Source organism: Phasianus colchicus, chromosome 12 (genome assembly GCF_987193195.1).
Source record: "Phasianus colchicus chromosome 12, bPhaCol1.hap1.1, whole genome shotgun sequence".
Lineage (NCBI taxonomy): Eukaryota > Metazoa > Chordata > Aves > Galliformes > Phasianidae > Phasianus > Phasianus colchicus.
This window is the reverse complement of record NC_143447.1, coordinates 3,594,145-3,621,905: the sequence shown is the minus strand read 5'-3', so window position 1 is coordinate 3,621,905 and position 27,761 is coordinate 3,594,145. Positions and strand designations below refer to the sequence as shown.

At 39.0% G+C, this 27,761-nt stretch overlaps 1 protein-coding gene across 4 annotated transcripts in view; it reads right to left on the bottom strand.

Annotated features, from left to right (window-relative positions):
- SCAPER (S-phase cyclin A associated protein in the ER) overlaps nucleotides 1–27,761 on the bottom strand; it is a 144,117-nt gene that overhangs the window by 26,750 nt on the left and 89,606 nt on the right. For all 4 annotated transcript variants that reach the window (XM_090148678.1, XM_031616350.2, XM_031616351.2 and 1 more), the window contains 4 exons: nucleotides 25,434–25,549; nucleotides 17,564–17,687; nucleotides 10,822–11,051; nucleotides 4,623–4,778 (listed from right to left, as the gene is read on the bottom strand). In XM_090148678.1, coding sequence (XP_090004804.1) covers nucleotides 4,623–4,778; nucleotides 10,822–11,051; nucleotides 17,564–17,687; nucleotides 25,434–25,549 — 626 coding nt within the window. The remainder of the gene's footprint in view (nucleotides 1–4,622; nucleotides 4,779–10,821; nucleotides 11,052–17,563; nucleotides 17,688–25,433; nucleotides 25,550–27,761) is intronic.

Genomic DNA, 27,761 nt, shown 5'->3' with positions numbered 1-27,761 from the left:
TATTATAAATCCCATTATCAAGCTACAAATCATTGTATTGTGCAATAGGTGGTCTGAAAGTCTGCAGTAATTTCCAGAAGAAATTTCAATTAGCCTGCAGTCCTTGCTGCATTTGCTGTCTGCTGGAAGCAGTGGGAAGCACACCCAGAATTCAAACAGACTTGCATATGATTTGCTATCCAGCAGCCAAAACAAGCATTATCTTAATTACTGTAATAAAACTGAAAAGAAACTATCCCACTTCCTTGCATGTCTGTGACGTGACAGTCTCTACGTTCCTATATATCTGCAGCTTTCTGTTGCTGCAGCTCGTAAAGCAGATCCATCAGCTGCTGCCTTGGATTCAGATGCACCTCAGCACTGCCCTGGGATAACATACAACGGTAACAACTTTGCTACTGCATTGCTAAGACGTACCATTTGCCTGCACTACTCAGGGAGCTTGCACATGTCGGCTGCGTCATGAAAGCAGCAAAACTTTGTCCAAGTTGCTATCCCAGGAAGCTTCTTGATTTGAGGATCTCTCCATGCACAACTCGCTGCCCTCATGGTGTCTGTTACTGCTGTGCTGCTCTTAGGGAGAACATTCCCTCTCAGTGGTTATTATTATTACCCGGTGTAGGGAAGCTGCTTTGGCAGGGGGGTTGGACTTGCTGATCTCTGGAGGTCCCTTCCAACCCCTACGATTCTGTGATTATTATGGATTGACCCTTATGCTGAGCCACTGCTGCTATTTTTCTACTGTTGTTTGCATTAAATCTGTAGCTTAGTGTTCTGTTAAGAGCTCTCACACAACAAATCAATTTGTTTACTGGGAGTTCCACGAATTCTTGACTTGCTTTGTGATCTCTGCTTTACCAGTGTGGAGCATCACGTACCACAGCAACACAATGCCCCTGGGTGGAGGTGTCAGCACGTATGGTCACAGGTGAAAGGAGACATTGGCAACAGCCCTCCTCAGAGTAAAAACTGAACAGCTAGGACACAAGTCTTACTTCCAGTCATTTGCAGGGGAAGGAGGGGTAAAATCTGATGAAGACTGGGAGTACAGAAGGGACAGGAACATAAACAAGATCCTTGCTACGAGGGGAAAGATCTACAACATACTCTGTTGCTCAGTTTTCACTCCAATTTTTGGGAATGGTCAGCCAGGCCAGCATGGCAATATATTTGTTCATGCTCCCCATGTTCTCTGCTTGCTCACTGTTCTCTGCCTTGTATCAACAAGTCAAGCATGCTACCACGTGTGTATGCAGGACTCAGGGCCCACAGATAAGCCTAGTAGTGCAGGGGTACAATGATGAACTCCTCTAGAACACCAGGCAATCATCCTGACCACTGCTGCTGTTCATCTGCAGTTGAACACAGACTGCAAGGCAGATTTGTAAGTCTGCACATACCACTCTTATATGCATTCAGTCAACTTAATGTTTTGCTCAGCTTCATTTTAATAAAAACATCTTTCTTTATTCTTAATGGTAAGCAGAAAAGAGCTAAGCATTATCATGGCCACAATTTTTAAGTGTCACTTAAAACACTATCAAACTCACTGCAAAACTTCAGTTGAAACAATCACTCTAGCATTTATTAGTCAGTACCAAAAATTTATATTGATCTTTTCAAGTATGAAAGTTAAACCTTTTTAAAGACCTTGACCACAAATGAAAAGAAAATCCTCCTCTTATTATAACATATGTTCAGAATGGATTCCCTCATTTCAATAACTTTTTATGATGCTAAATTTGAGAACCCTCCGCTTTATGTTTCTACATTACTAAGATTTTCCTTTACTGTATCTTACACCATGATTTTGAATTTATTTTTTTTAAAGTCTACCAGGGGAATAAAAACGTATTGTGGTTTATGTCTCAAAATTCTATCTTCTACTTTATTTAACATTTAACATTTCATGCTCACATACACGTCTGATGCGATTTGAAGATATTCTATAACTATCATTATTGATGTGATGTTTCCTAAAACCAATCCAGCCTGGAGATCTCCACGAATTAATGGAAACAAACAGAACAGTGAAGGTCCTAATTCCTTTAAAACAAGGAGGAGGACTGTCTGTCACAAAGGTCCTGATCAAGACCTGCAGGTGGGCACTGACAGAACAGCTTGCCACAAAGCCAGCATCCAAGCAAACACCAGGTCTCAATTTAGAGTTTGGTTTAGAAACATTTTGCTCAACCGTGGAATGGTTTTGAAGTCAGTCCTGTAGAGAAGACAGTAAAGTCTGCATCAACAGCACTTCCTACATCTGAGCTCCAGAAATGTGTACTTCTTGTCCTGAGGACAGGCTCTGTTAATTGTTTAGAACGTGTGTCACAGTGTTCAACTCGTAGCCTTCTGGGAATAGCCCTGATTAGAGCTGCAGAACAGACCCTTCCAGCAGCCTGGTGCTGTCTGAACCCAGCAAGGAGGGCTACCCAGCAATTGGGCAGCTCATGAGTTCCAGCTCATGAAGGATTATTGCTGCTGCAGGCACTGTGAAAGATTTGACAGTTTGGTGGTCCTGGTTCGAGCACCTTCCTTCTGACCAAGTCCTGTCAGCTTCCCACCATGCCCACTCAGGGGCACAACGCGCCCTCTAAAAACCACATGCAGCACAAAGAGCACATACAGCCTCATGCATTTAGCACAGAATCACAACATTTTATATAAGAACCAACACAGGCTGTTGTTTCTATCAGAAAAACAAAATAAACGACATACTTCCACCATCATCAAAGGGCTCCAATAAGTTCCTTACCTTGAGAAATCACTTTAGGAGATGAATCTCAAATTGCTCTTACAACAATGGGGAAAGCCTGGAACACTAATACCTATTTTTCAAAGCTTTTTGTGCTACAGTGACACAGAAGTGATACTAGATTTTTTTTTTCCTCTGGATAAGAACTCCAAATGCATTAAGAACAGGGTGGTTAGTTTGGTGCTTAGGCATGGAGAATCAGAAATACTGGATTCTGACAGAACAGGGTGCCCTGCTTCCTGCTGCTAGGTAGCACAAATGAAAGAGCCATCTGTATTTCTCACAAAGAGAGGCTGCCTTTAGTGCTGCCGATCACGTATCACACAAAATGTATTACAGCATTGTGGCATATTTAAGAATTCAATAAATTTTAACTCTGTTTCTGCCATCTCGATGTGTGTTTGGCAGCAGCTTTTTCCATTTAAATCACCTTGAATACTAAGGAACTCCTTGTGTACGTTATGTAACATGGCAGAATCACACTGCATTCAGTTCTTCAACAAGCATGCTGAGGTGATTAAAGGCATTTAAACTGCCTGTCTAATCAGTTACAGTATAACTCCTATCTAAAAGTGAGAGACAACAGTTTCAGAATCCGCAAGTTCATTTCTCTCATTTCCTTTCATGCTCAAAGGAACAATCTACCATGAACACAGAGCAATCAGCACCTTTGGATAAACTCACCAGCACTGCTGTTTATAAGATCAGATACTTCTTGGTGTGACTGTGAAGAAAAATGCTCAACTCTCCAAAATTCATATTTTGCTACAGAACACAGATGTTCTTGAGAGAAGTACCTGCATAGCACAATACTGCATTACTTTGGGGAGCAAATATCTTCAGTGTTTTGGGTGAGATGTATGCCCGCTTCAGAAATGGCACATATTATATTACTCAGACTTGTAGCTAGAATTATTATTCTACTAAGAGAAAGGTGAATTTTTTCAGTACACATTTAACTTTTGGCAGAGCGGTCCTGGAATGTAAAATGCCAAGTTGGCAGCTTTCATACAGGGAAATTTCAGTAAGTTGGGATGGTCTCTTTGGGCTCATATTTCTTGCAGTTCTTTTTCCATGTGCCCGTGTCCTGGAGTTACCAGCAACAGCTCTTACCTGCAGCCTTGTTTAATTTATGTTTTCTTAACTCTTGCTCTTCAACATTAGCATCCCTTCAGGCATTCCCTGTCAAGTTCTGGCAGCACTGTCTTACTCTGAAACACGCAGCAGTCTAATGGCAGTAGGTTTTAGCACGTGGCCCCTGAAACTCTGAAATTTTGACTTTGACACTTCGGCCATTTGAGGCTATAGACAGAGCAGTCTAGATTTGCCAACAGAGATATGCCACATGCTCATCCCCCTCAGCCCTGGTTAGGTTGCAGAAATGAGGTTTTTGCATTAGAAAAATCCCCTGACAAATCCAGTAATACTTTATATTTATATAAAGTATTCCCTTACTGATAACAGTATCTTAAAGAACAAAGAACTGAATTCAGCTATCTAAAAGACAAAATCAATTAAGAGTTGATTTCAGCTGATAGTAAAATACTTCTTCAAGTCCTTAGTACTGTACACTTAAGTTCAGTACTGATAAAACCCTCTCTGTAATGATGAGTGAAAGAGATCCAGCTTGCAGTTCTGATCAATGACCTACAAGAATTGAGACTCAGTGCAGGCAACTAATTATAATTCAGTGGTGAAGGGGTGAGCAGAGCTTCTCTACCAGCTTTCACTGTGTCACTAAGAACTGGGTGCCACTTAATAACCTTACCTCAGTGCTCGCTTACAACCACAGATGCAGTGTTGGCTACAAGTTCCGCTGGCTGCTGCCTGGTGAACATAACAGAGATGACAGACCAAGTGCACCTACCTTCCACTGACAGCAAAGCAGAGCTGACATATTCCATGCAACAGTGCCGTGGCATTTTGTAGAAAAGTTGCTATTTTGGGATTCTCATCAACAGGGCCTTGAACGGACAGGAAACAGCAACACAACTTGTCTATCAATCCTATGTTCACCACGTAACTGGAAACAGATGAAAAACTGTATTAAAAAATAGTCCTGTGACAGTTTTGATGACTTTACAAAGAACGGAATTTCTGCTTCTCTGCTATCAAACCATATAAAATAGAGTTTGTGGCTTCTTAAAGGGTTCAATAAAGCAGTTCAAATTACAACAACTTCAGGTCTGCAGCTCTGTAACTATCAGTAGTTCTTGTTAAGATAACTGTCTGTTGCACGATAATTTGTATTATACTGTACAAAGAAAGATGAATTAAGTGTTTATTTTACCATACTGCTAGAGGACAATGGAATTTTGCCATAGTTAAATGATTTATAACAGTCTTGATAGCTCTGCAGCAGCACAATTTCTCTTTAGCATGAAGAGACAAACTTCGTAGAACACACAAGTTCAAGATGACAATGATGTTACCCAGATAACCTTTTATTGCAATACGTATATCATAACAACCACTGCACAGCTTTTTTTTTTTTTTTTAAAAAAAAACAAAACTTATGTGCAACAATTAAGAGACTACAAGAACATGCAGGTCACAACCTCCTGCTATCAGGAAGCCTCATCAGGAACTCAACCAGGACTCAATGCAGAGAAACCGATACTAATGATTTGATTTTTAAGCCAAAAGGCTACTCTTTTTTTGTTGTTTTTATCAAACATGAGTAGATCACATCACCATCCTCCCTATTGCTGAGGATTCTTAGAATTTCTAAGAGCTTGGAAACTCCCACCAAAAGCCTTCTGTTTGCTCCTGCACGCTGACACCAACCTCCCTCTGTCTGCACCAGTTTCTCTCACACTTCAATCATTACCAATTCCAACTGAACTGTGCAGACAGGTCTTTTTTTCCCCCATGTCATTTTACTGCTATCACCTAACTTTATGCACTTCTCCTTTTTACCACAAACACGCAGTTTCTCAGACTTCATCTCTTTGGTTCATTCTCCTATGTCAGGTCAGCTTTGTTTGTGGAGATAAACTTCCAGCTTCAATCAACTCCTTGGTCTTTTTCCTCAGTTTTCTTGGTACTTTCCCCTGCTCTACTCACATCAACTGGAAGAAACCTCTTGTCAAAATCAGAAGAATTGTTATTACGTTCTGTGATACAACCTGACTTAGGAAATGAAATTGCTTTCAAACATCATCACCCCATTCACTGTTTTTACACTTGACTGTCTGCCCTAAGCCATTATTTTTACCATTATTCCATCCCACCAGCTGTTCTGCCTACCTGCTTGTCAAGCCCACTTGTTAGAGATCACACTTTAGAGTGAGGCTCAAGATGGGATCAGCACTATGTATGTTTCTACAACACCAAGTGCATCTTGACTTGACTGAAGTGTGGAACATTACTAAATAATGATGGCTGTAGTAAAAAAAAACAACAACCTAGTAAATAATTAATATTGATTAGATAATGACTGCCTCAGGAGCTGTATAAACATCTATTAAAAATAATTTCCTCCCCTATCTTGCAGTCTGATTTTGAAAAATTAGGGACTATTAAGACTGGGGAAGAAAGTCTTCATTTTCCAAACAGCCTTCCTGCCCAAAGACTAACTTCTCCTCAGGGCCAGAAACTAGAGTTTCTGCCAAAGCTTAACCTGCTGACACAAAGCTTTTAGAAACAATGAAAGTAATTAAGAATAAAAATACATTGTGTATAAAGCAAGATGTCAGACTGCAATAATGAAAGACTGTGATGTGCTGAAATACAGCAGCAAAAAACACCTAAGGATGCATAAAGGTTATTAGTTGCAAACTAATTGCTCAGGTCAGTTTGATTTGTCTGCTCTGTTAGCAACATGAGAGGCTACCAGCATGTTTTCCTGCAGATTTTGATCTAAGCAACCCACTTGATCACACAAGTGATAAACAAGCTCTCCAGTATTAGCAGAGTAATTCCAGGAACAGAGCTGGGTGTTAGATACATCACAGTCGCAGAGAAATGCTGAGTGCTGGAAATCTCACCATGATATAGGAAGGAAGAGGAAGAAGGAGAAAATAAAACACTGCTAATACTGATAGATGATTACTCACTAAAAGACAGAAGTACTCTGGGCAATGGTCTTTTTGTTTTTTTTCCCTAGGAGGAATGTCTGACTGACACCTACAAGATGTGTTGTCACCTTCCTTTACACCCACACCTGGATACCAAAGGGTGTCAGCAGCTGCTTGTTTCAGCAGAGAAGAAATAGATGAGTTTTCAGTCTACTGGAACTATTCTTTAAGGTCATCTGGAGACAATGAAAGGACAAATGAAGCACTCCCTCCCTTGAAGCTGAGCCTACAGACAAGTGGAATGTCAAAGCTCTAATCTAACGTCTCCATCTCTCACTCTTTTCACCCATGGAAGTACAGCTCCAGTAACTCAGTTACCCTTCTGACAGCGTGCAAACACCTGCTGCTTATGCATCAGGTCTATTTTTCCCAAACAGGAAAAAAAAAAGTAAAAAAAGTTATTCCTTCTTTCCAAATCTCCCTAAAACTCATTTAGTCAACTCCACGAGGACATACGATAGAATGACCTGGAGGTGAAAGGTTCTCATTAATAATATAATTTGTCTGGTTTTGACTAGTTTGAAATGCCCACTCTCTTTTTTCCTAATTGCTGCATTACCTTGTCATCGTGCCTTTCTTTCTCCATTTATAACCAGATCCCTTAAAGTGCCTCAGGTGAAGGACCTAGCTGGATTCTCATGTGTCTTCTTAGCTTAAGGGTATATCTGTGCTCAGCCCAGCCAGTGTCAGATGTCTGCTCAGCACAAATATCAATAAGCAGACCTCCCACCCTCCCATTCCTAAACGAGAAGAATACAACATCCTGAAATTTCACACTCTTTCAAAACCTGTTTGGGGAGAAGGTGGGTTACATGAGAACAATTAACTTTTAGAGGTCACCGGTACCTATGGCAACTATTTGTTTTGCTTTTCTCCTCCAGCTATCTGGCTTTGTGTCCATCAGCATCCTATCAGACTTGGAGAAGTGGGAAGATGTGCAGATGCTCACTGTGCCAGTTTCAGCAGCATACCATTAGCATTTCATTCCTCACAGTGATGTACTGATGACATAATTTACTAGTGAAACTACACACCTTTAGTGAACAATACAGTTTAGGATAATCTGTTTCTTATTTCAATTAAAAGACATTAATGGCAAGCAGAAGGATTCTTCTTTAGCTTTACAGCACCTATACTGCTTAATAAAATAAAAACAAAGCCTAAAACATACAACCACAAATTAGACTGAAAGAGAAAAAGAATGATCTGTTGGGTTAATGGCAGCACACGCACACACTGCACATGCAATGAATGGGAACTTCATCTGAAGCTGCTGTGAGCAGTTAAGCTTTCATAAGGCTGGATGTAACCACAGGACTTTAAAGCTGTGCTCCATGGATTATCAGTAGAGAGAATACAGGCAGCCTTAGAAATGCATTCTGAGTATCTGCTAGCAAGTACAGGATATTTTAAGAGTTATCAGAATAGCTATTGGCACTGAGAATTTAAGGAAATTCAGGATACATGAAATGCCACAACAAAAATGTCCAAGTCTGTAAAAAAGTATTTCATCAAAATATCTTTTTCCTCAAAAAAACAAAACAAAACTATATGAAGGAATCTACCAAAGGTTACAGAAGGGTACTGTCAGTTGGTGGAATCTGATGCCACATGAAGTCATTCAGTTCAGCAATGCAGGTGAGGTTAAAAATAAATCAGTTGGCTAATCATACAGCTTTGGGGTATCTAAGTCATGCTTACAATCAACATCTTAAGGTAGTATATATTAGGCTACATAAATGAAATGTAATTCATTGGTTTAAGATCATCAAGTTTAAGTATCAGAACAAAAAACTCTCATGGCGGTCAGACTTGTGAAAAGCATCAGCTATGTCCCAGATTTTTTCATTTTCCTCTAAATGCATTTACTCAAAATGCTTATGAAACAAATGAGATTCCTCATTAAACAGAATAGATTGGCACATTTCATTTATGCAGTCTAATATACTACCTTAAGATGCTGATTGTAAGCATGACTTAGATACCCCAAAGCTGTATGATTAAAGAGAGATATGAAGGAGGAAATAAAAATTACATACATTATGGAATCACACAAAAGCTGACAGAATGTCTTAAGGCTTAGCAACTGGAGAGAGATAGAATTCAGGAGAATAAGCATCCAGAGGAGTGTGCAAAACCTCTGTGCAACTGGTGAGAAAGGAATAGGGGTTTGTTCATCCAGCACTTCAAGACTACAACACCTGAAACCTTCCCAGACATGAAGGAGTTCATTTTTGTAACATCCCTGTATTCTGAGGAGCTGGTATGAGCTGCATTTTCCTTGACAGAAACAGAAGCATGGACACATAAATTCACTTACATCTTATTTTGTGTACTTGATCTGAGAGACCTATGATCTTGTTTTAACGGTATTTGGCATTACATAGCACATTATATACTCCAAAGTAAAGCTCCCACTGACTCGCTGCTCAATGTGCTCAGCACCATTGTAAATCAAACCCAGCTTCCAAGCAAGGACTCAAATTAATGACTGCAAATAAGAAGTCCAAGCGATGCTGTGTAGCACTGCCTAGGAATGCTGTGTCACAGCAAGGACCACAATCCTGTTGTTAAACTCAGCCTTCTGATGGTCAAACAGAAGTCTACACTCTTCCTTTCTACCGCTGTCACCCTATCTGCTAGGTACCTTCCTATGTTTGCAACAAAAAATGCAGTGGTTCTTAAATCTGACTCCTTAATTACATATAAGTTTTCTCCTCCTCAAGAGCACAGAACAAAAACAGAAGGAAAAGCTGTGTTCTGAGAACTATCTGGAAGCAGCACCTAAAATCTTGTCTCACTGTTAATCTAATAAGAGATACTTTCTCTACCTACAAAGCCTGGGGGGAAATTCCTTTTCAAATCAGGCAGATCATCATTGAAACACATCAGAATTCTCTGCAAAGTAAGCCGTTACGTTTTATGAACGTTTCACTTGCAAATTTTAACACATCAAATTAGACAGTAACCACAGGGACGCTTAGCCACAACTTACATTCAAGTCATTTTACTGAAGACCTAGAATGTTTCAAGCAAAAATGACTGAAGTAATGTGTTTCCCCTTATCCTGCTAATAGAACTTATGGAGTTATTTTGATCAAAATTTCACTCAAAGCATATCTACATATATATATCAAGTATATAGAAAGGAAAGCTGCTACTAAAATACAGCTATGTTATAAGAGTTAAAGTCAAATTATAGAAGTTACTGGGTGATCTTTACAAGAGAAAGTATTTATTGTATAGAAAAATTCTGTGAATGCATGCATGGTATTCAGGACCACAAGTGCAAAGGGCATATGCAGCTGGCATAGAGAATGGAGAGAAAACGTAGAAGGAAGAAAGCTGACTTCAAAGAAATCAGGGGAAGAAACTGATAGGAAGGTAACAAAAAAAGGTGGAGAAACCTAGATTATGAAGATGCTACACAAGGCATACAGCAATTAAAGATGTTAGGATTAAAAAAGTCTATGGGGATCAATGAGGAGTGCAGACAATATGGAAGACTAACATTAGGGCTCATTGTAACTGTCCAGTGGTTTAGATGAAAGTATGTGATTAAGGCAATATTTGCTATAGGGATTAACTGAAAACATCACATGGACAAACCATATAGATGGATGCACAAAGCCACCGTAAATAAAACTTAATCTATAAAAGATAACAAAAAAGCCAAAGCAATTTACCTGCCACAGATATACACTAACCCAGAGACAGATAAATACAGAAACACATTTCAACCTCTGAATGAGTGCAAGAGAGTGCACAATTAAAAGACATTTGGTTTTCTGCATTTGTGTCTGCATTTCTCTTAAAGAATCTTCCTGCTTGAGAGTATAGCACTTCAGTAGTCTTCTAACTAGACATATATACTACTTTTACTACATAAAGAGTTAGAGAAGTTTGTCTCTTTAAGTCACAGTAATTTTCTTTCTCTGTAATAAAGGAGGATTAGAGACATTTCAAGATTTAATTTTTTTTTTTAACCTGATCAAGTCTTGGATTCTGCTGTTGAAGGCTTCCACTTGTGAGGATTTGCTTTTCACTTCCTGTATTATCTTCAGTGTTGTAGAGTGGTTGTTTCCATCTGGGAAGCTGGAGATTAGGCACCTGAAAATCACAGCTGTTATCCTCAGGAGCCCCGTTGTCAGACCTTCAAACACCTGCTTATTTGCACTTCTTCCTGAAGTAGCATTATGGTCATCTGGAACATTAACCTAAGTAAAGGGGGGAAAAAAAAAAAGAATAACATCTATAATTCAGTAAGAATTGTAGAGAAACACATATGAGCACAGCAAAATACAACAGTGAAGCCTAGCAGTGCTGAGAGACATTTAAGTATTTCAGATATAAGAAAGGATCTATATACTCCTATACAGATATCTTCATTTAAAACTGAATAAATCAAGTCAAAACTGAATTTAGTGTTTAAGAACTGAAGGAAGCTCTACAGCAGCAGGGTATGTCATCAATATGGTTCTTGTGTAACACACACACTGATTTTTTGATGAGCCACTAGCAAAAAAATGAACTTTTCTTTAAAAAAAACTGTGAATAAACTAATTTGGATTTTGATTTTTCAACCCTTTCATCACAAAGACAGAGTACATACCTAGGATACACCAAGCACTGAGTAACAAAGTGCAACAACAGCTCGTTTCTGTGGAAGGAATAGCCTTTAGTGTTGCACAGTAATCCTCTACTTGACTTTGGACAAATGCAATGTATGTGCATCTAAAACAGGACTAGGCTGTCCTCAGGAAACAGTACACTGAAATACCTGACTGTAGGTACAGAGTACCCATGGGAAGGCCACAGGAGGTATCACTGGGTAGTGATAACAAGGTACAGTGAGGAATGCAGGCTTTTTTTTCCCAGTCTGCAGGGAGGTAGCTTTTCCATGGCTGAATTCAAGAACAAATTGCAGTAACTGTGCAGGCAAACTAAGAGGGTAACACATAGCTGCCTGAAGCCGGTAAAAGAGGGCAACCTTAACTGCATCCAAGCAGATGAATTACAGGGGATCCACATCACAACTGAACACAAGTCCTGACAAATTCTCTTCTAGCAAGTATCAAAACTTCTAGCAGTTTGCTACTGCAGTTAACACCCCAAGTAGGCAAGTATTTCAAAGACTGAAGTACTCCTCAAAGGCAAGACCACCTCCCTGAAAAAACTGAAAAAGTAAAAAGAAAACTAAGGAAGTATCCTGGGAAGACGGAAGGAGTTGCACAAATTCCAGGCATAACCCAACACAGCAGGAACATCAGAATGGCCAACGTGGACTAACACAGTTCTAAAACACACAACGGGCTGCAGGAAATTTTCTTCTCATTCCAGGTTAAAATCATTGACAGCCAGTATAAGCAAGTGAGGTCACAGTAAATTGCTTCCCCCTGTATAGGTATCAGGAGGGATTTGGTAACACTTGGTGACAAAGAACAACATGCACATTTTTTCATTATTCATGAGCTCCGAGCCTTGTGCCGGTACTTAAAACTCAGTGCAATAGTCTGCTTCTGGTGGTGAGCCAAGAGAGCAAGTGAGAAGCCTTTAGCAGCTTATTCAAGTTCAATAGGAAAAATAATATTATGTTGCTTCAGTAACTTCTGCTGACTAAAACAATTCAGGCCTAATGATTCTAATTGCCTGCTGAATAGATGGATTAAGCTTTGTAATGTATAAATTAATTCAAATGTGTCAACTTTGTACGAGGAACATCAGGTTTTAAAACATGGCTAACAAATGCTACTCAGTGCTTTTTCACCTAGGATGAAAAAAAAGAAAAAAGATGTATAATCTCTCTTAAAAGATTTAACAATATATTGTAGCAAAGCCTTCCAGCTGCTGTGATGAATAGTATTATATAAACAGATGTCTATTTTTCTCTTCTAGTTAAATATATTTACATAGAACATACCGTTCTCGTATATATAAGTATGGAGTCCTTAGTTATACAATTCATGCCTCACTATAAAACCATTCTTACTAATTTGAAGAATAAATACATCTGACACTCTTAACACAATCTAGCATTTCTCACAGAGCTGATTTTTTACTTTTCATTTGTTGGGAAAAATGTATAGGTGGATTAACACAAAGTGAGAACAAATGTGGTTCTTACCCAGTCTATGACATAGAGGGGATAAAAGGAAACACTGCTTTAAAGAAAACGGGTAAATTCGAACCTTCTTCCTACCTTATTTTCCTTTGGTATGAACTCAGTGAGTGAGAAAAGATCAACTCTTTTATTGTAGAAGTAATTGACAGAATAGTGTGAAAGCATGTTTAGATTTATGTACAACATTAACTGGGATGCTTGCAAAAACGAGGTACTGCTGCATGTTGATCATTATATCACATAAGGGGGTAGGAAATCTTAAGATTTAATAGTATAATTGTGAAACCTTTCAAGCTCTGCCTTCTGTGTTTGATTACAACAGAAATTAAGATGTTCATAGAAACCATTGTTTGTTGAGCATAGGCTTTGGATAAGCAAGTATTACAGAACTTCCTATTTTTATTTGTGAGGTCTAAGAGGCCTAATAGTTTAACTGCCCAAAATCTACAAGTAATATCACCTACCTAAAGCGACCTGTCAAGTGATTGGTATCATACATGTTTCAATTAGAAAGGAAGAGCAGGAAAAATGCCTTCAGTTATCTGACAGATCCAACACCTCATTACTATTTTAATGTTCACGATGACTGTTGATGCCAGTCGTCATCAAAACTCTTACTTGCTTTAAAGCAGTTCTTGAACCAAGATGGTCTAACGACCAGATTTCCAGCTCTGGCAGTCTCCATAAAAGCAATCCAGTAGAGAATTCCCCTTGTGTAAGGGAATCCCTTGCTTGTGTAGAGCTGCTATAAGCTCTTCAGCTGTGCCCAGCATCTAGGATTTAATCCTGCAAGATGCTGAACAACATGGCCCCAATCCAGTAAAGCACTTAGGCACACAGTCAATAGAGCTGAAAGTGCTATTCGGTTCTGACTCATGCCACTGCAAGTACCCCTGTATATCAATGTGCATTTCTTTGTGCTAACAAAAATATACAGTTTCCAGTTAGCAACAAGGAGCTACCACTGAAAACTCATTTGTGTTTTTATTTTTCTCGTAAAAAGTATAATCCTTCACAGCCATGAGCTGCTTCAAATATCGAGCTGTTAAACCTAAATGGAAAGATCTCCCAGCCTTGTAAAACACTCCATTTCTAGTCATCACTGGGCTTGCTTCTAAAAACACTCTGGAAAATGTATACTTTCAAAACAGTATAGAATATTGGATTTTCAATGTAACAATTATTGAACTAAAGAAATGGAACCTGCCCAAGAGAAAAAATATATAATTTTTAATATATATATATGTATATATTTAATGTAATTATTTCTTTTATCCTAGCCCTATTTTCAACATATGCTATGGGACTCATGTACTAGCTTCCCAACTGAAGCAAATGAACAGAAACCAAATTTTTGGTCTTTTCGAAGTTACATTATTAAAAGGACAGAGAGTTTTTGTTCTTTTTTACACTGCCAGCATTGTCTGGATTGCTTTAGAAACAGCCCAACATGCAGAGCTGACATCCAGCTGAGGCACTTCTCTGACAATCTCGATACTGCTAGGTGCTGGTCCTTGGATCTCCAACAGAGGGACAAGAGGGTTTTTCAACCTCTTGGTGATCTGGCAGCTAGAAACCCTCCACGCAGACAAAGGGAACTGTCAGTACCACTGTGCCCAAGTGCTATGGAAACAGAATGGAATTTGAGAATGGACCGGAAGGGTTGAGCAGCACATCTCAGTGCCTGGGAGTTCACAATTCTGGTCACAGTCAGAACTTATTTGCTGCAGAATACAAGAGGGAAATGTGCAAATGAAGAAATAGAACATTAAAACATATATATATAACAACACAATAATAACAATTAAAAACAACTCCATTTCCTCATTAGTTTAGATTCATATTACAGCTTAACAACAGATATGCTAGGATGGAAAAGATCTGAGCGAACCAGCAATAACTTCTAAGCATTTTTACTGGCTAAGATGCTCTCAAAAGCTTCTGGACATTTCCCTTTGATCTACCTGAGAGCACAGCTAACAAACTGTCACACCTTTCATGGATCATCAGAAAACCATGAAAGTACAGGTATCTGAAATAGACAAAACCCCAAAGTGCTTACTAAACCATCATTTACAGATGTATGTACAGAAACATGTGGTTACACAGATGGCTTTTCCAGATAGCTGTGTGGAAAAGAACTTGCCTAGTAAAAAACCCAACCAAAATAAGAAGGTAACTGTACACATCTACAGTTCCACGTAACTATTTGTCTCTAACAGAGTACAGTCTTCCAAAATACACAATTAGAAAAGGTTTTCATTATTTTGCAGCTATCATCTATGTTCGGGAGACAAGGAAGAGCAGAGATAGCAAGTCTGCAGAGAAGTGAAGTTATTCTTGACCATCAGCCTCCCAAGAACATAGACAGGAAGGTTTGATGCAGTAGCCTTTCAGAGTTGGAGTCTGGCTGCTACTGACCTCAGCTGGCACTGACTTACACATTACCTGTGCTGATAAGAAGGCTCAGAAAGGCAAAATGATAAGTCATGTCTATAGGAGGTTTAGGAATGAGGTAAATTGCAGGAAGAAAGGTCTAATAGCTTTTAATAACTAGCTTGAGCAGGCTGAAGGTCACAAAAAAAAAAACCCTAAAAACAAAACCCACCCTAAACCCACAAATCTCTACAGTTGATTTCCTATCAGTTTCCTTTTGGTTGCTCAGCTCACATTGGGAGGAAAAACAAAAACAACCAAACAAAAATGAAACAAAACCAAAACTCCACAACTTCTCCAGAGGATAAATATATATTACACTTCCATAAAGGAAGTGACCATCTTAAATTTGAATATCTGAAATGGATAGCTTTGAGTTTTAGGTAAAACGAAGCTGACATTGCATTACATTTTGAGGTTTAAAAACAAAACTAAAATCTAATTATATTACATCACAGCAAGGTTGATATTTGCTGCATTTAAGAATATTTTTAAAGCTTTTTCAAAACTCAAACCTTTCTGTACACAGCAGATATTAGCACGTATTCAATAATTTGTTAAAATCTTGCAGTAATATGCTTTTTTTTTTTTAATGGAGTATTACTTGGGGTTTTTTATGGGAATATACACGTGACAGGAAGCACAACCATCACACAGCTCACCAAAGCACTTAAATTCTTTGGAGGGCTGGCCTTTATATCCTGGCATTCAGAACCTGATCCAATTAAAAGAAGTGCTCTCCATGTGGCCTTTTTTTCTTAAAAAAGGAAAACTGAAATTTGACCTGACTTGGTGTATTTTTGAGAGACAAGAATCAGGGTTAGGGAGGCAGTGCTGTACTTATTTACTTTTACTTAAATACATATTGCATGGAATGAAGAAGATTTCTCAGTTCCAGGGCCAATTTTGCCTGAAGAGAACATAGAAGACTTTGTGCACAGGAAAGAAAAGTCCACTGTAGGTCAAGGGGAATTTTGTGCTTCAGTTCCAGTTTTGTTGCAATCCAATAGCAGTATTTGGAGGCAGGCTGGGAATACATCTGTGCATTGTAAATTTCTTTTATGCAGTATTTCTGATCTCTAGGTGGCCGACAGTCTAAGAAATACCCTCCGTATTTATTCAGAAGAGGTTCAGGCCATTTGCACAGAGCTGTGCTGATAAAAGGGAAGGTGTCTGGCATCAGAATGAATCTTGTCACTTGCAAAGTGCTGAAGGATTTCATCTCTTTGTAATTAAGCAGGGAGCCTGTGTTCTGGCTCGCTCTGCAGACAGGGAGCAGTGTTGTGACTGGCCCAGCACAATACATGCACCTTTCACTAAGTATATTTGAAATCTAATACCTGGAATCCTCTTGGAAAGATTTGGTGGAGAACAATGAGCTGGCAGCTACTTAGAGGACAACATACAGGTTGCATTCCTGTTTTCTTTGTTTGTACCAAAGGCCTTTGGACCATCTTTTTTTAAGTGTTCATCAGCAGTCCTATGGCTTGTTGAGTCTAACAGCGTCATTTGAATTATTTAAAGTACGTACATAACTTTTCAATTAACAAACTGCTTGGCTCATGAAAATACATACACACGATTTATAAGTAGAAAACCAGGACTAAATATCTTATGATGAGCAGGTCACTATGAATTAAAAATGAGTTTTCAAATAAAATATTTAATGACATTTCAAATTAAATGAAACATTGGAAAATTAAAACCTTCACTGTCAGAGAGTCCTGCTACTGAAACACCTCTGCAAATGCAGTTAACAGCAACATACTGAACTGCACTGTGTTTTTCATATTGAAACACATAAGAACACAGCACACATGAACAACTCATAGCATTCTATACTTTAACTATTGCCACAGGCTGCATTAAAGAAGGAGGCCCCAGAATGGGTTAAGATTGACACACTGTCCACTCACCAGAGTTCCTAGTGTGTATGCTTCTGCAGAATTTATTAGCAGCAGGGAGTGTATCCATTTGTATAGAAGTATAGTACATGTAGTTTACCAGATACATACTACAGAAGAACCTTACTCTTCTAATTGGAGCTTTATGATCATTATGGTCCTTTTCAACCCAGGCCATTCTATGATTTTATGATCTCTTGGAGCTCTTACACTGCAAATACTCTAATAAGTTTGTGACAAATTTCTACATTAAATGTGTTTTACATACCGTAAACTGGTGCATCAACAAGTCCATTAAAAAGGTGATCTTGTTAGTAAAAAGAATATAGGTGCAGTTTTCTGTGCAGTTATTGCAGGTGAGTCCATAAGCATTTACTGTACTGCAGAGAGACCTAAAAGATCAGGAGGAGAGAAGGAAAAATAAACAGAAGAACATGACAAAACAGTATTTCAGTAATTCACAATTGTTCTTCTGAACTTGGAACTAAATATTTAAATGAAATTAGGGGAAAAAAATAACACCTTAAATGTTATGAAGCCATATTTGGCAGAACTCCCACAGTGTGTGACTACTGGACTCTTCTGTATTCATGGTTTACATCTTAATAACGTGCCATGGAACATACAGTTTGAAAAGCTTGAACTGCCTCGTGATATCTGTTAACTTCTTTTTATTAAGAATAGTTATGCACATGCATTCTCAGCAAATGCACACGTGCATTCATAGTACAAATCTAACACAAATTATGGCCATCCTGCAAAGCCATAGCGAAGGTAAAGAAATTAGCTGATATGCTGTGTAATTGGGATAGGCAATATTCTTTTCTTCTGGCTTATTGGGAATTGGGGTACAAGGCCCCTCTCTTAACACAACCTTCAGGAGAAAAGGCCCATCTGGAGCAATTCATGGTATCCTGGGACCAGCTTTACAGAGAAGCGTTTCTGCAGCACCTAAGAAGAAATGCAAGGAACAGGGAGCACTGAGTTGCTTGAACCAAGCAAGCAAAACTCAGCAGGTGAAATGCCCGTCCAAAGCTTCTACTGACATACTGTGAACTGCACAAGCTTTAAGCATCAGTGTGCAACTACAACAGCACCATTTGATCTACACCTCTGGCTGCAGGAGGAGGTAACAGGTTTGCCATAGAAAGAACCAAGTGTGAAACACAACAAGCCACTGCAAGCTCCGAGTACAGCAGACAAGTCCTGCTACTCTCCCTCCCCACCACGTGTGCTATTTACATCTACACAGACCCAGCGTTCCCAGAACAGGACGTGTAGGGAAGCTGGGACCAGTCCTACAAAATACACTCAGAGAGAAGAGGAATGTGACCAAGGATAACACTGTTCCAGAATAAACACAGAATCAATCTGTGGAAGTCTGCTTACCACAGAAGCAATCACTGTTCTTATACAAATACGCACACGGACACACCACACAAAAGCATCATAAATATATACAATAATAAATAAAGATGGTGAGCAACTCAAGTTGTTTGTCTAAAGGAAACTGAAAAGTATCATCAGTATTCTGGCATCATCTTTTCTTCAGCTTGAGAAACAATTCTGGACTTACAAACGCATTACCTCCCTTTGGTTTCAGCTGGGAAAGTTCAAGAACACCAACACCTTTCCTATGTCAGTATGCCAATTATCACCACATTACCAACTCTGTATGTTTTACTGTAGGGGTAATTAATTTTCCTGTTCTGCCTAATTAAATCAGTTACAATCTGCAGTTCACACGATATGAACACAACGTTAAACCATTATTTATTTATAAGAGTGGTTAATTTTTGCCCATTTCACCTGATTTTCACCTTGTAATGATAACATTCAAAAATTCAATTAGCATGCTTTATACACTTTTTTTTTTTTTTTAACTTCTATCTTATCCTAATTACATAAAGATATTTATTTCACCTTCCTCAACGATAGTGAAAAAACATGAATCGACTCATAGACTTTTTATGGATGATTATTCCCTGGGTGGGTGGCTGTTTGCATGGGGCAGAGAGAGATGAAACCATATCAGTATATCAGTTGTTTGGTTTTTTTTTTCCAGTTAAAATGAAAGGTGATTTTCTTTTCATCAGCTATTCTGATTTAAAAAATGATTAATTCAATTTAAATATACACATTAAAGGATCAGGTGGGGCCTTGGTAGGTTAACTCCTCGTTTTGGCAGCGCTGCAGGGTTTGTGACATGATGCAGTTAATTCACAACAACGTTTGTTATATGGGATTTTCAGAACTGTACAGACGAGCACTTATTTTCCATTTGAACACAGAAACTTCCCACTTACTGAACAAAATCAACTGCGATAATGCATCGTGCTTTTGTATTTCCCAAATGAATCCTATGTCAGAAAAAGTATTTGAAATTTCAGAGGCTTAAATAATGGTTTTGAAAAGGTGCTTTAAGCAAATGGATGTCAAATTAATTTTTCACAACAATAAAGAAGGTTCTTTTAATTGGTAACATAAGCTTGCTAACTGCGTTTCGTTTAAATGCATTCTGCTCATGGCACGTTCTGAACTGTGACTCAGTTCCACTGTTTTCTCCAAATTCAAAATTGGAAGTGTCAGCACAGAAGCTGTCCCCAGGTGGTTTGCAGTGTTAAATGGCAGATTACAGACAGCACAACTAATTTCTTTACTTTAATCTTATTAAGGGCACAACAGCTGTCAACTGTCACCATTTCTGCACAAGGCCTCCGAGACGAGCACTGAGTGCTGCGAATGTCAAGCAAGAACTTTATTTAACCACCAGCTCAGTTCTCTGGGATGGACAACTAAAAGCAGCTCGGCTGTTTTTGCTTTTTTCTCCTTTTCCTGTCTGAAGCTCTGACTGCTCCTCAGTACAAATCTCGTATCTCAAGTGATGGGCATTGCACTGACATGGAAGAGTGTGAGCCTCACGCACAACGCAGCTGTTTGTCGATCACTGATGTTGCACTAAACTTTGTACCTCACCCACAAATCAGCTTTACAGCCGTGTCAGACAGCACGCACACTCCAACTGCATAATAAGTCTACCCTCTGATGTAGGGCTTTCCTCCTGAGTAAATCCAATTATAGAAACACCCCTCCTTCTGGTACACAAACTTTGATCCAATAGAGAAATCTGTCTTAAAACTAGACAAAAAAAAAAACATGCATCCGTGTACTATATCCATTTCACATGAATACAAAGAGGACTCATTTTACCCAATATCTTCAAGCTAGATCCCAACAGTTTGTGTGTACCTATGTGAATTTCCTCTCTGCCAGTGCACCTTCACTTTCCCAAATGCACCCCATTATAAACAAGCTGACAAAGGCTACCTTTCATTCCAAACCCTGAGGCAGCAATAGTACCCAGCCACACAGCACTGAGCCACCCTCCTGCACCACTAGATAAGGGCAAGGAGTCACAACTTCTGCTTGAGAGAAATATCAGCACTCTGACTCTTTTCTTTACAAAGCCATCAGCTGAGAGCAGTGGGAGGAGAGCTGCTGCTGAAAAAAACAGTGAGCAGAATGACTCCATGATGCACCACGGTAAGAATTTGGATTGAAACAAAAATAAGTAAAAATTGAAGACAAAAAGCCCAACTTTAGGTTGGTACTTTACTCTTGGGGCCTATGATATCAATAGGAACCCTCAAAGGCTTTGGAGGTTCATGATCAATAACTGTTTTGTCCGTATTTTACATTATTCAAGGCTTCAGCTGCAATGTCTCATCACAATTAGCAGAGAAGGCAAAGCTCAACAACAGTTCTCCTTTAAGACACTTCCAAAAACTCATTAGATTTGTCCTGAAATGGTACTCTATTTATGAAAAACAAAACCAACACCCCAAGCAACTACAACTTAGTTATCACACAACAAGGAATAGTCAAGCCATTCCTCTCCCCGAGTGTTTAGAAGTGTGACAGAATCTGAAAGACCTTCACAAAAATTCTCCTGTCCTGGTTTATCAGTTACTTCATTACAAGATTTGGATCTCAAGCCAAAACCTACCTAACAGTTCGCTACTTTTGGCAATAAAGCTTGTTTCTGTATTGTGTGGTAGGGCAGTAATGTCTTGGTTTTGAGTGCTGCGAGTGAGACGTCCAGCCCTGAGACAGACAGCAACAAGATACAGCAGAAAGAGCCAGATGCTGCAGCTTTCAGATGCTGATCTTGCAGAGAGGTCCCTCTTCTACATGCCCCTATACTTTTAGTTCAGTGATTGTTTAGAGGGAATAACAGCAGGAAGATACAGAAGTGTGTTTTCCTGTTTGGATTGAAAGATTTGTGAACAATTCTATAGAAAAGCAGGAATAGTGAGTATTCATAAAAGTAAAAATTACAAAGAACAAACTAGAAACAGTTCTCAGCTCTGTATCATTTTTTCTTGAAAAATCCCAACAGAATCACAACTGCTTGTGTCAATGCCATCTACAGTACTATGCAGGTACTGTTTCTTACCTACTACACAGTTACACCTTCTACCACGACAGCATCCACTTTAAACAAGTATTAAGAGAATCTGTATGCATAGAGAACATAATAAAGACAGTTTCCACCATGCCTTAAATAGTAAACAGTCCCCCTTTGTTCATTAGGACAGCTACTAATTTGTATGCAAAGTGCTGGCTACCCAAGGAACTCAAAATACTTTGCAAGCATGAATGAAACAAATCCTACAAACCTTGTTTGGTGGCAGATTTGTTCCAATTGTCAAGGGCAGTAAGGAGGCACAGCACAAAGGGGATGAGTTGCCCACAGTATACATGAAAGGCAACGCAGGGATGTGAATCGTGTTCTGGTTTTGATCTTAAGTCATGAAATTGCTTTATGGAGTTCCTACTTGCTTTTCCATACAAGCATAAGGAAAATACCATAAAACTCTGAAACCACTTGAAATTCTGCTGAGCGTGCTGAACGTGAGCAAACTCAGGAAGATTACAAAATGCTACTTTAAGAAATAAGGCAGCTGAACACTAATTTGTATGTTAACATCAGTAATAAAATCAACTGTAATCCATTGCTTTCCCTTTTCTTTCTTCGGTGCTTTATTTGAAGGTAGGAATACTGTTGGGACACCACATGTATTATCTGTCTCATAAATGTCACATCTTTTCACAGCATTTGCTGCCCTGTAAGTCTAACTACCAATCTGGACAGCGGTACAAAACAACAGGCATATTGTTAAATCTTTGATAATAAAGCTTTATCCTGTAGACATGGGATTAAAGTTCTGAGCTGCACCATACTGCCAGGATTTTGGAGAAAGAGAGATGTAGATAATAGCCCATGTAATCTCCTCACCTACTTGTAAATAGCTTAACCTCAGCACAAAAAAACAGACACATCCCCAGTTTGAGTACCAATGGTTAAATGTACACGAGCATGCAAACAATCATAAGGCCAGCAGCGTCCTTCAGCAGAGCATAGCTGGCCAAAGGAAGACAGGAAGGCAATTAATGAAAGGTCTTAATTTAAGTTGCCTCCACAAGGCTGTTTCACCTCTACGCAGAGATAACTGCTGCTCCATTAGATTCAAAATATGTTCTTCTATATGAGAAAGAACATCACTGAAATCAACCACAGAGGGTCTGCACTATGTGCAGCAACACCAAGTTCACTGTGATGCCCCCAGCATATGTTATGCTTTCCATCTCAGTTTTTAATGGATGTAAAAAAATAACATTTTTTGCTAAAACAGTTTATCCTTAGAAACAACATGGAGTATTTTACTGCTATTTTGCATCATGCCATCTTGAGAAGCGCTAATGATAGAATGCAGTAGAAGTCTAGCAAATATGAGCAGCAATCACATGAGTGGGAAAGTTTACTAGCAGTAATTAGACCCACAAAAGCATGAATCACACACTGCATGACACTGAGAACAGGTTTTGTTGAAGAATTAAGATGACCTGAAATCCTACTAGTAAGTTTGAAAACTTTGATTTCCTTGTCATTTAAACATCTTCACCCTATCGTTAGAGCAGCACAAGGAGATGAACAGCAATATATCTTTGCATTTAATAGTAAGCTCTACAATGCACATTAGGTACAACATTAAAATCCCTCACATGGGGAACTGGATTGACTCTGACTTCAGCAATTGTTTCTTAGAAGAAATGTGACTCACTGAAAAATCATGATTACAGCTGAAAGTGTGCTGCACTGCATATAGAAGCCCTAACAGTAGGCTAGCTGTACCTATATATACCTCTCCCATATGTTTGTTAGCATAGAAACAACTGAAGTTTGACACCGTGGCTTAGTGTTTTATGAGAACTGTATTTGGAAAAGTTAGAAGTCTGCTCCTTTTATTTACATGTGTCAAAGGCCCAAGAAGCAAGTGCCATTTATTTAACAGTCTGAACAAAATCTGCCACACGTCTAGCTACTTCATCTACAACTCTGCCAACAGAGAAACACAAACTTCCCAACTATAAAAGCAAAAACTAATAATAACTAGCAATGCTCATTCACAACCAAGCCTGTGGGCTGAATGACCCAGCTGGTGAGTGGGCTTTGTGCTCCTGGCCTCAGCAGCAGTGGCACTGACTTACAACATGGCTGGAGAAGGGCACAAGGTTGCTAATGGGCTTTGCAGCTACAACTCCGAGAGCTGGAAGCTCTCTGAGCACCAACACAACATATGAAGATGATCTAGAAATGGAAGCTGGCTCCTTGTGACATAAGAGATAGCACAAGTTTTAGGAGGCCAGAGAGGTCTCTGCAATTTGTGTTTTGTTTTGTTTTTTTTTTTTAAAGAAAATTTGTTACATATTCTTGGAACCTTGAAAAACAGCAGACTTGTTGTGCTTAAGGAAAAGGTAAAATTTTTCAAGTGCTTTAGTCATTCACACTAACAAACAAGGTATTAAACTGGAAGGATGCTGTCTGAACATTTAACTCACTCCCAGCAGCGAGTGGAACTTCGAGAACGTTTTCCAATAGTTCATAAAAAGGCAGGCTTTGTATCTGAGTCATGAATGGAGCAAAGCAAAGGTGCTCCATAGCCCTAAGAAAGCAGGAAATGGAATATAACAGCATTAGCTCTACTACTTTCCTTCTTTAGGAAACAGAAGTCAATTTAAGCTCATGTTGTACTTGTTCCTATATAATATCTGTAAGGAACTGCTCTTCTAGCAGGAATGAATGAATGAAACCATATCAACTGCATTCCCCAAATGCAAGCAGTTCTGCTTAAAACAATTTTATTTCTGTTTGTATTAAATTTCACACAGAGCTTAACAGAATACATTGTTAATTGAAAATACAGTATGTCCCACAATGAGTAAACAGTGATCTTAATTTGAGCTCTGAGCACTGGCACAAGATCGTCATTTGGTAGCCCTCCAGGTCACAAACACTTTGGTCAAGAGGTCAGTACAATTACATTGTTTTTTAAATGCTTCCTTACAGATTGAGTATGATTTTTCATTCTCCCAGCTGCTGCTGAGCACTGTAACACCAATTCAGGATCAGAGGAACTGGGTGGACTTGCAGGAGGTGAATTCTGCATGAATTACAGGGAATGTAGGAATTTTATTCTTTCTGAAGAGTAAAGTTAGGATATTAAAAGCACATTTTTTTTCCTAGGTGCTCTTTCCTAGCACTTCATATCTGGCCCATAATATATTAATGGTCATTAAAGATCCAAAACCACACAACGCAGCGCTTACATTCAAATTATGAGAATATCAACATAAATCTACAAAGGAACTACAACAATGGTACACAACAGAACATTCTTGGTTGCTCTTGTACAAAAAGCATCCTTAACTCTCCTATAGCACAAATGGAATTTTTAGGGATTAGACATTTCAACCCTTCTACTCTTATGCGCTATGAAGAGTAATTCCTCTAATCCACAAGAATTTGGATTTACTTGTTTGTAGAAGCCCTTTTAGCTAGCACTATCTCAGAACAACTGCTTCACTTTAAAAGTCTCATGGTACAGTGAATGAGAAGCCCTAGACTGAAAACCAGAGGTTGAGTGGAAGCATCTTCCACCTTTCATGGCAGCACAAAATAGAGCGTGACTTTTTTTTCTTTGAACACTGTAAGAAGGAAGCAGAAGCAGTGAAGCAGATGTTAAATGAATATTCCAGTGATACTAAGTGACAATGGAAGGACCAATCATACTTACTTAAAAGGAATCCGTGAAGCTGTGTTCAGATTGGTGGGAGCAGTCATTGCTTGAAGAACGTGCTCCAGGGCAGTCAGTCCTCCTGCAGCCCGAAATGCTATTTGGTCTGCTGTGTTCTGCAGAAACACAATCACAGAAGAGAACCAACAGAAACGTTTAGAAAATTCATGCATAAGCCAGATGCCTAGAAGACAGTTGCCCTCAGATTGTGTGTCAACACAGGAAATCTTTAATACATGCATTTATCAGGATGAACACCTCTGAAAAAGAGCAGTGAAATGCCAGTACACAGGGAAGAACATTTTCCAGAAGGCACAGGAACAGAAATTCTCATATTATGGTCTCAAAGGCAATACATATGCACCACATACTATATTTTAGGTAACACCTATAGACTAATACCGTAAATATTTTCCATAAAATATATTGTTGTAGGGAATTCATAGAAGTCAATCTTCACCTATTGCTGTTATCTTTGTAGTTATACTGCAATGCTTTTTCATATGATTAAGTAAACGTGGACGTTCTCTAGATGGGTATTTCCTCTTTCTTACATACTTTTCCAAAAGGAAACTACCTCCAGGCTCGTTCCCCGATGCGGCTTATGTATACATAAAATTGCTTATGCAGATCACTTTAAAACACGAGTGCCATCGTTATGTTGATGAAATCCAGTTAGGTATTTCAAAGCATGGGAACCCCGCAAATTCAGTCCCTTGTCTGGAAGAAAGCCTGGCAGCATCACCAGGCAGAGTGCCAGTTACTAGAAATGCTCTCTGACAGATGCTGTTGAGGATACGAGCTGCTTAGCTCTTCTGCCTTCTCAAATTAATTGCTTGGAGTTTGGGAATCAGGCTTTTTTTTTTAAAAAAAAAAAAAAGGACATCATATTGGTAATGTTTCAGTTATGGGAAACTACCTAAGATTGAAAATGTCACTTAAAAGATTGGTGCAGGTTCTTTCTTTCCAGTCAGGTGCTTGGCAAGTGACAGCAACTCAAAATTATTACCCTTCCAGATCTTTTGTCACATCCACTGCTTGCACCTTATCGAAAAGGCACCTGAATTAATCAGTGCTCTTGGATTTGAAGTATCACATTTGCTTTTGGTTTGTTCTGCATTCATCATGCTATGGTGTTGCTTTTAAACAGATTCCTTGTAAACTAATTCTCTATGTAGCCTTGGCATTACAGATTAGGTTCTTATTCTAGGGGTCCCCTTTGTGCTTCCACTTAATGGGATTTTACACCAAAATGCCATTCTGCCATCATTCTTACAGTCTGTAAGTGTTAGTAACTGATGCTCATCTATTGCTGTCTTACCTTGTATTACCACTGTATGATTAAATACAACACTGTGTTTGTGTTTGCATGCAAGACCTACTGGGATCATTACAGCTTTCACTTTTGTAGCACCAAAGGCACAGAGCAGATCAAGCACCATCTCAGTATGAAAAATGACAGACCCTGTTGGGAGATAACATGAAGTCCCTATTTGGGAAAAGCACAAACCAGTATGGCACACCTCTGCTGCCTGAAAGAATGCTGCAGACTACTAACTTCATCTCTGGAATTACTTAGCTAGACGCTCAGGAAAACTGTCTCAATTTCACTAAAGAAACAGCTCTTTGAGAATGCCTGCATACTTCTGTGGGAGGTTTATTTAGCAAAGCAAATCAATGCAATGGGGTTCGTGTTTGTTGAACAGAAGAAAACCCCACACGTTTGTTGATTTTTTAACAGTGGAACTTTTTCGCCTTGCATATTTTCAGAAATATAACTCTTTCTAAAACCACTTTCAGACATCTCAATCATAGGTACAGACGGGTGTCAAAGCTCTCACGTTGCCCAATAACATGCAGGAGATGAGGCAGAAAAACCACACGGAAAAATTATTATTGCTGTCATTCAGGCATTTCTTAACAGAGAGAGGAAGAGGTACAAAAGATGCCACCTACATTTGTTTGACACATTACAGAAATAACAACAGAGATGAGGCCTTCAGAACCAATGATGTAGCACTCAAAACTACCGTAAGAAAAAGAAATCTTGTTTTCCTTGTACTTCAGAAGTCTCTATCAGCGTGAAATACAGCAGCCTGGTTTGTACAGGAAGAAAGCTGACACAGCTGAAGCGATGGGAAGTATGAATCTGTAATTTTTTGGATCATCATGCACTTGACATTTAAAGCACGTGGCAACCAACTTCGACACGACAGCATACTCATCATGCATCTCTTCAGCAGAACACATGCACACTACAGCACAGGTGGCAAACTGAACAGAAATAACCACGAACACATCATGTAACAATCTTTGGGATTAACTAAT